This window comes from Macrobrachium nipponense, chromosome 19 (genome assembly GCF_015104395.2).
Source record: "Macrobrachium nipponense isolate FS-2020 chromosome 19, ASM1510439v2, whole genome shotgun sequence".
NCBI lineage: Eukaryota > Metazoa > Arthropoda > Malacostraca > Decapoda > Palaemonidae > Macrobrachium > Macrobrachium nipponense.
In genome coordinates this window covers 28,076,165-28,085,185 of record NC_061088.1, presented here as the reverse complement: position 1 = coordinate 28,085,185, position 9,021 = coordinate 28,076,165, and the positions used below count along the sequence as shown (strand labels likewise).

General features: G+C 49.2%; 2 protein-coding genes across 2 annotated transcripts in view; one reads left to right on the top strand and one right to left on the bottom strand.

The window, feature by feature from the left end:
- Positions 1–9,021, top strand: part of LOC135211266 (tetratricopeptide repeat protein 19, mitochondrial-like) — a 134,602-nt gene that overhangs the window by 20,840 nt on the left and 104,741 nt on the right. The window lies entirely within an intron of this gene.
- The window catches only part of LOC135218944 (uncharacterized), an 81,513-nt gene continuing 74,974 nt past the window's right edge, over positions 2,483–9,021 (bottom strand). Inside the window, exon 5 of the mRNA XM_064255387.1 lies at positions 2,483–2,823. Within this exon, the coding sequence (XP_064111457.1) occupies positions 2,483–2,823 (341 nt within the window). The remainder of the gene's footprint in view (positions 2,824–9,021) is intronic.

The following is a 9,021-nucleotide window of genomic DNA, read 5'->3' as shown; positions in this document are numbered from 1 at the left end:
GGAGAATCCCCAGAGTCGAACTCTTCGAAGCACCAGTGGAGAGCAAGGCAGGCAAACACTCCTGCTGCACCAACTCCGCTCTCATTACCTTCAACCTCTTGACAGGCGCCTTGAGATCCTTACGGCGGCAAATAGGCCTTGGAGAAGAAGGAGAGCTTACATCATGTGCACGGGCAGGGAAGGTTGCAACATGCTCATGATGTGCATGGATGGGGGAGGTTGCAACACGCTGACGATGCGCACGGATGGGGGAGGTCGTAACATGCCCGAGATTCGAAGCAGAGGACGAAGCAGATTCTGCAGATTGCACAAGGGAAGGCACACTAACGCTGCCTGAAACATCAACACTCTCGAGAACACGTCCGTGTTGTTCCTCCCTCATAGGCGAAGAAAGGGCAAAGTCCTTAGCCTTCCAACGCTTGATACGCCGATGGGGCGTGGAGGGGGAAGAGGGAGAGGAAGACAGCACTGGTTTCTTATGCAATCTCTTCGTCAGGAGGTGGGGACGAAGCAACACGTTTCCTACCAGTCCTCCCAACCAATAAGGCAGCCAACTTCACATCCAAAACAGAGTCCAACCTCTGAAGCACTGCCTGGCATATGACCTCAGACTGATGTGCCAGAGAAGGCTCCGATGACACGGAAGGGAGATGTAGCGAACTGGGAGGTAGGGATGACATCACGGCTGAGAGAGGCAGAGCAGAGGAGACGACTGGGAGAGACGTCATCGATGGGAGTGACATCACAAGTGGTGGTGACGTCACGGCTTTCCCTCGGTGCGAGGGGGAAGCAGACACCACTGGCGGAAGAAAACACAGAGACGGATCCCGTGATGTCATCAACGGGGCTGATGCCACAGTGTCTCTCCGACTCGAAGAAGCGGCAGTCACTGGCGGAGCAATACAAGATGGCCGACCTCGGCTACCCACGAAGACGAGGCCGGGAGAAGGGAGGATGGCCTGGCCAGCCTGGGAAGGGGGGGTGCGAGCCTCCATAAAATGCGCTAGCAACCCCTCCAAGGACGGGGGACCCCTAGCCCAAGAGTCTTCCTAATCGTCGCCATTTTGGACACCTCCAACTCTGGACGAAAAGAGAATGATGAAAAAGCCTCCCCCTTCCCAAAATCAAATTAACTCCCGAAGAAGAAGGGGCGACATTACAAACATCAGCCTGGTGGTCTCCCGATACTTCCAGCGACGAATCAATGGAAGAAACAGAAGGAGACACAGGAACAATGCTACTATTGGGGTTGAATACTGCAGGAGACGAAGCATCAGGAAGAGGCAAAAAACCCTCCCATGTAAGAAGAGTCAAAACCCTCAGACGTTCTCTCTTGCTATAAAACGACTTTCACTGCTCTTTAGGCCATGCCCAGCATTCCGTGCAAGGATTCGTTATGGTACAAAAATTAGAACGACACCTACTGCGCGTGATGTGGGGGTCAGTTGCTGCCGAAGCCAAAAAACGAGAACACGGAAAGCCTGGAATTCCGGGACACACGTTGACGAGGCTAGAAAGGAGCAGAAGAAGCCATAATACCAGCCAAATACACACACACACACTAAACAAAAGCAAAACGGGCAATGAACCGGGAAAAGGCCAATAGAGGTTAACACGACTCTTACCCAGGTGGTCAAAGAAAAGACTGGCGTAGCAGCGTAGTTGCATGGTCTTTGACCACTCTTCAACTGAGCTACGCATGCATTGCCAGATATCACAAGATTCCTTGCTTTCATCTGCTTTTTAACCGGATCCAGCTAGGCACTTGAAATTATCCTATTGTTAAGACCGAAGGTTTGTTCGCGTATGAACAATTAAGGAAACATCCACTGCTCAAGCCTGAGGGCCAACAAAGTAGTAGTAATTATTCGGATGTCCCTGTTCATCTGCATGCTAGGAAGTCTAAATAAATGAGTGCTCCTTAACTCCACACCATGTGCCAAACTTACGGATGTAAACACCCTTGTAGGCAGTTGTTCTTCCTGAATCCCCAATGCTAAAACAGTCCTTCCACAGAATGAATGATCAAACCAATATGTTGTTTCCTTTCACTCAAAGCAACAAACTTCCCACTGCCCTGACATCTAAAAAATTTTACCAGGTGTAGTATTGACCATTCTATGTTGCATGAAAGTGTAATGACACTAGTTAAACTCTGTGTTGCACAACAGAGGGAAAAGACCAAAACCTGGACTTAGGTTTACGAACAGGTGTACAATTCTTGGTTACAGAGTCCCTCCTACAGTCCTGGAGCCAAAGTTGGTTCTGGATTACTTACAAATTTAATTAACTTTATTTGTAAATCGTAATTCTTACGCTGAAACTGTATATTAATTGAGCATGATTATCTGAAAATATCCTGTGAGGCCATGTTTCCTAATGAGGAAAAGCCCTTACCATATAGGAAGTTTCCTTCAGGCCCAAATTTCTTCAAGCAGCACAAGCCTATTCATCTTGACCGACAAGCATGCTTAATTAAGAATCATCCCCACATCACTAGATAAGAATGGGGATATAGGGAATTAACAATATAATGCATAGAAATTGGACCAGAAGAAGCAACAGGTCCTTGGCCTTTGGAATACTGTTGACAGAGTTGGCCAACTTGAATAACTGATTCAGTAGATAGAAGTGTCTTGCTCCTAAAGTCAACACCATCCACCAAGTCTCTGACATAACTTATAGAGGGCTGCACACTAACCCAAACAAAGTGGACAGAACAGCAATACCTTCTAGTAAAAACATCTTGAAGGAACTTGCGTGACAAGTTCCTCAAACTCCTTTCATACTCTTCTTCCATCAGCGGGCGACAGGAGGAGATAGCTGGTGACAGGAGGTAAACAAAAGAGCTTAAAGGATTGCTCTTCTCCACAACCCTTGGCAACAAAAAGCGACACTTGTCGATAAGAGGTGACAGCAGCTGAGTGCTGTATCGCATCCACCACAACTCAATGAGAGGAAGACGGTTTTAAGCAACTTAGGACTCGGCCAAGTCTGCATGATTCAACTGCATTCCCACGAGTCAACAACGTCCACAGTCTGCACGAGTCGGCTGAGGGAAAGAGAAAGAGGCGCCAGAAGTGGGAGGCCATGGGAGAGGAGTTACAACGACTCTCCCGCCTCGTCCGAAAGCGATCGTACATACTTGAAAGCATTCCTATATGAAACTAAGTTAGAAATCTCTGAAGCTAGAATATCTAACTTAGCAAGAACTTTAGATACTACAGACAGTGTAGACTTGAAAGAGAAACATTCAAACGGGACAGTAGTAAAGAGGAAGCAAGCAAAGAACAAACACAAGCATTACGAAGAAAAAGGCGGAATATGCTAGCAGACGAGAATTTAGAATAACCCAAACATGAGAGAGATAAACAGTCGACTGAGTCACAAAATATCTAAATGTGCAAAAACTCCGCTACAGATACATTATCATCTCAATAAAATATCTATACCTATATTATATATTATTAAACCTATGCACGCTAACACCTCTAGGTGTTGAAGACGACAGAATGCGCCTACAGAGCGAGCATTAACGCTTACTGAAACGGTCCGTATGTGAACACTTTAACGGTCCTAGGCAATCGCTTTAACAGTCCTTTGCCGAACGCTTTAAACGAGATTCAGACCATGAAAAGGGCGAAGTAGGTATTGGAGGGCACAGATTCCCATCGTCCCGAGAACCAAACCGGTTCCCTTGCAGCAGACACTACCAACTGTCACAGGGCAGTCCTAGGCTCAGGCTACGTACAGACCAGGACACCAACACCTTACTTCTAACAGGGAACGCGTAAAAGAGCGCACACTATGGAGGGGTTCGGAACGTTCCTGTCACGAACTCAGTTCAACTGGTATTAGAACTAAAAATAGGTTTAATGTTCTAATTTCTCGTTACGCTTTTCCTGAACCGAATGGGGAGCAGAAGGCGGAGCTACAAAGGATGTCAATACTAGCCTACTAAAATGCCAAGTCTGAGTAGGGATAGCCTGACAGGTTCAGGATCTGACCTAACTAATTGCTTTCGCAATCTATTAGTTTCCCGTCTTTCCTATATCTGACATATACAGGCATAAATTTCTCAGAACAATTCCCTACATTCTTTACATCTAGTAGTTCCAAGATCACATTCTGTACCCTTGCAAGTACAAAGGAATATTGATCAACTTCCAATTTCAACATCCTGGTTACAACAAAAATGATATTGTAAAGATACAATAAAGTTTGTTCATACTTACCTGGCAGATATATATATAGCTGTATTCTCTGAAGTCCGACAGAATTTCTAAAACTTACAACACACGTAGTGGGAGTTGGGTGGTTAGTACCCATTCCCGCCGCTGGGAGGCGGGTATCAGGAACCATTCCCATTTTCTATCAGATTTCTATCTCCACTGTCTCCTGAGGGGAGGTGGGTGGGTACTAAAAATATATATATCTGCCAGGTAAGTATGAACAAACTTTATTGTATCTTAACAATATCATTTTGTTCATGAAACTTACCTGTCAGATATATATATAGCTGAATCCCACCTTTGGCGGCGGGAGAGACAGAAAAAGGATTTTAGGAAACATATAAATGTAGATGATTGACATCTTGGTTCCTTACCTGTTAGCATAGCTGACTTCGTGATTACTGTCACCCAAGCCTGCTTCTGCTTCACTAGAGTTACCAACAAGGTAGTGACCTGTGTAGTTGGTGCGCTCTAGATGATCTGTCAACGGGGACGGGACCACAATGTGACTAGACCATGACCATACTTCTGAGGGCAACGAGGCAAAACCACCACCTAAGTTAGCCTAACAACAAACTCCCATATACCAAAGGCTAAAGGAAGGGACTACCGTACTCAGCGGCCGACCCTACAACCATAAACATTACAAATATTAAAAACTCACCTACCCTTTTCTATGGGAAAGGATGAGTGCTACCTCCTGCCCCCAAAATAGTGTCTGTGGCGACGTATGGTCCAAGAGAGTAACAGTTTTCATAGGTCGTTCTCACCTCCTGTAGGTAGTGCGAGGAGCACTGAGTTACTCCTCCAAAAAGTAGCACTTAAAATGTCTTTTAAGAGCCATGTTTTTTCTGAAAGGCTATTGAGGTCGAAATAGCCCTTACTTCGTGCGCATTAACTTTTAGCAGCTTAAAGTCGCTGTCTTTGCAAGAAAAGTGCGCCTCCTTAATGGTGTTTCTTAAAAAGAATGCCAGTGCATTCTTGGACATGGGCATGTTTGGTCTCTTGACTGAACACCATAAGTTCTCCGCATAACCTCTACAATCCTTCGTTCTACGAAGATACTCTCTAAGAGCCCTAACAGGACACAGGACTCTTTCTGGCTCTTGACCAATGATCTCTGCCATACCCTTGATCTCGAACGTTTTAGGCCACGGATTGGAAGGGTTTTCGTTTTTGGCCAGAAACGACATACCCAAAGAGCAGACCGCATTATGCCCTTTGAAGCCGACGTGTTTACTAATAGCCTGTATTTCGCTAACTCTCTTCGCCGTCGCCAGAGCAGTTAGGAATACAGTTTTCTTCGTCAAATCTCGTAGAGACGTAGAGTAAAGAGGTTCAAAGCGATCTGACATTAAATATTTGAGGACCACATCCAGGTTCCACGAAGGTAACTTCGGTAGCGGCACCTGGTCGTCTCGAAAGAGATCTCAATAGATCATGGAGATCCTTGTTATTAGCGAGGTCAAGACCTCTATGTCGAAAAATGACAATTTGTCCAAAATTGCATTTTTCCTAACTATACAAACCTGAGGTCCTTTTACAATAGGAAGGTACTAGCGGCAGCTGGATAGGTCGTAAGCTTTCGAACAAGGGGTTCGGTAGTTAACTGCTTGTCCCGACAGGCGCGCAAGCGCGCGACTGGGAGGTAAACAAATCACTTTTGCTTTGGCCCAAGCAAAAACTGCAGAGTGAGGGGTGGCATGAGGTGGGGCTATGTGTAAAAGGACCTCAGGTTTGTATAGTTAGGAAAAATGCAATTTTGGACAAATTGTCATTTGTTCCGACACGGCATACAAACCTTCGGTCCTTTTACAATAGGAAGACTCACTTCTTGGTGGGTGGAATCTGAGTCTTTTGTGACAGACTGGTGTTCGCCCAACCTTGGAAGCCTCCCTGGTCGTAAGAGCGAGGGAGGGATCCAAGCCTCTGTCCGATTGATCGGGGTGTGCACCGCAGGATCAATGGTCAGACCTCTGGACCGAGTACTAAGGAGAGAGGCATGCGTATCTCTTCGTACCAGCAATGCAAGAACTTGTTCCTGTACAGGAGCAAATATAAAGTCATGGGTTTGACTCTTGTAGGCATCCACTTCCCCCCCTTGTAGAAGGAAGTGGTGGATATTCTGCTCCTATCCCTAGTGAAAGGGATAGGATGGTCTCTGTCATATAGCTCACCTGCATCTCGTCCTCATCCAGCGTAGTGACGACCATGGCCCTCTGCCCGCAGGTAGAGGGGAAGGAAAAGACGGGAAGAAAGAGAGCCAGTCACTCACTCACTCACACATCCATCCACACAGTCACACCAGGACTCGATGCTGTTCAGCCTGCGAGGGTTCTGGGTTAGCTACACAATTGTTTTGAGCAGCCACCACGGTTCCCCCAAGGAAAAGGTATCCAAGGACCTGTGGGCAATATCCGAAGGTAGAAGGAACGTAAAGTAGTCTGGTTAGACCAGACCCCTGCCTTCAGGACCTGCGCCACGGAGAAGTTCTTGCGAAACGCCAACGAGGGGCCAATACTTCTGACTTCGTGAGCTCTCGGACGGGACGTACGGATGTCGTCACTACCATCAGCCTCATACGCCCTCCTGATGACCTCACGCAGCCAGAATGAAAGAGTGTTCTTGGATACTTCTTTCTTGGTGACCCCGGTGCTAACGAAGAGGCGTCGACACTCAGGCCTGAGGTGTCGAGTTCTCTTCAGATAGCGGCCGTAGCGCCCTCACAGGACAAAGCAGCATCTCATCCGCATCATGATCGGTGAAGTCCAATAGGGAGGGAATCGTGAATGACTCGAACCTGTCATCAGGGACTGAAGGTTTCTGAGTCTTCGCAACGAAGTTCGGGACGAAATCGAGCGTCACGGATCCCCATCCCCTGGAGTGTCGTACATCATAGGAAAGACCATGAAGTTCCCCTACTCTCTTCGCCGATGCCAGGGCCAGCAAGAAGAGGGGTCTTGAGGGTCAGATCCCTGTCTGACGACTCTCGGAGTGGCTCGAACGGTGTTCGAGTCAGACTCCTAAGGACGAGAGTCACGTCCCACGCAGGGGCCTGCCTGAGTTCCCTGGGTGGGCAAGACCTTTCGAAGCTCCTCATAAGCAAGGAGATCTTGAACGAGTTCGAGATGTCCAATCCCCTCAGTTTCAGGACGAGCGCCAAGGCGGCTCTGTATCCTTTAACTGTGGGGACTGAGAGGAGCTTCTCTCGGCGAAGAAAAACGAGGAAATCCGCTACCTGCTGAAGAGTGGCTCTGAGAGGAGATAGACCCAGTCTACGACACCAACCACAGAAGACGGCCCACTTCCCTGGTACACAGCTGCAGAGGACTGACGACGTTCCCAGCCATCTCTGTTGCTGCGCTACGAGAAAAGCCTCTCGTTCGCAAGAGATGGTGGATAACAGCCAGCCCGTGAAGGAAGGACCGTAGGGACCTGTACTGCTCGGTTGGTTAACCCCGCTCGACGTGTGGCGGGCGAGAAGGTTGTGCCAAGGGGGAATCTCTCTCGTTCTCCTGCGAGAAGAGCCAGCAGGTCCGGATACCAAATGGCCTGTGGCCATTTGGGAGCCACCAGGATCATCCTGAGATTCGGGGTGCGACCAGCGCTCGACTGATCACCTTGCGAATCAGGCTGAACGGGGGAAAGGCATAGGCGAAGAGGTTGTCCCACGGGTGTTGAAGAGCGGTCCTCTGCAGCTGCCCATGGGTCCGGCACGGCCGAGAAGAACACCTGGAGCTTCCTGTTGTGCCGGGTGGCGAACAGATCCACGACTGGTCGCCCCCACAGGTCGAAGAGCCTTTCCGCCACGTCCTGGTGTAGAGACCATTCGGTCCTATCACCTGATCCCGACGGCTGAGCGTGTCTGCTACTACATTCCTCTTCCCTGGAATGTAGCGTGCCGACAGCTCTATTGAGTGTGCCTGAGCCCACTCGTGCACCTGCCGAGTCAAACTGGTACAACGGGAGAGACACTAGGCCCCCCTGTTTGTTGACGTAAGCCACCACCGTGGTGTTGTCGCACATCAACACCACTGAGTGTCCCATCAAGCGGTCCTGAAACTCTTGGAGAGCGAGGAACGCTGACCTTGAGTTCCAGAACATTGATGTGAAGGTGCTTGTCGTTCTCGTCCCACACTCCTGAAGTCAGCAACTCCTCCAGGTGTGCGCCCCATCCTCGGTCGATGCGTCTGAGAACAGCTGCATGTCCGGGGGGGGAGTGCGCAGAGGCACTCCTCTTAAGAGGTTCCTGTCGTCGAGCCACCAGGCTAGGTCCTGCCTCACCTCCTGTGTCAGCGACACTGGAAAGCTTGGGGGATCCGTCGCGCCTGTGACCAACTCTTTACCTTTACCTCCACTGAAGAGACCGCAGGTGAAGACGCCCGTGAGGGACTAACTTCTCGAGTGACGACAGGTGTCCGATCACGACTTGCCATCGCTGAGCTACCTGTTTTCCTGCCGAGACAGGAACTGGTTGGCTGCCTCCCTGAATCTGCTGATCCGCGAGTCTGCGGGGAAGACTCGCCCTGCTACCGTGTCGATCAGCATACCCAGGTACTTCATCCTCTGCTTGGGCTCGAGATCGGACTTCTCGAAGTTCACAACGATCCCAGATCGCGACAGAACTCGAGCAGTCGATCCCTGTCCTGTAGCAACTGCGAGCGGGAGGGCTCGCCAGGACTAACCAATCGTCGAGATACCTCATCAGACGTATCCCGTGCGAATGGGCCCAACGCAGACACCAGAGTGAACACTCGCGTGAACACCTGTGTGGGGCGGTTGAGAGACC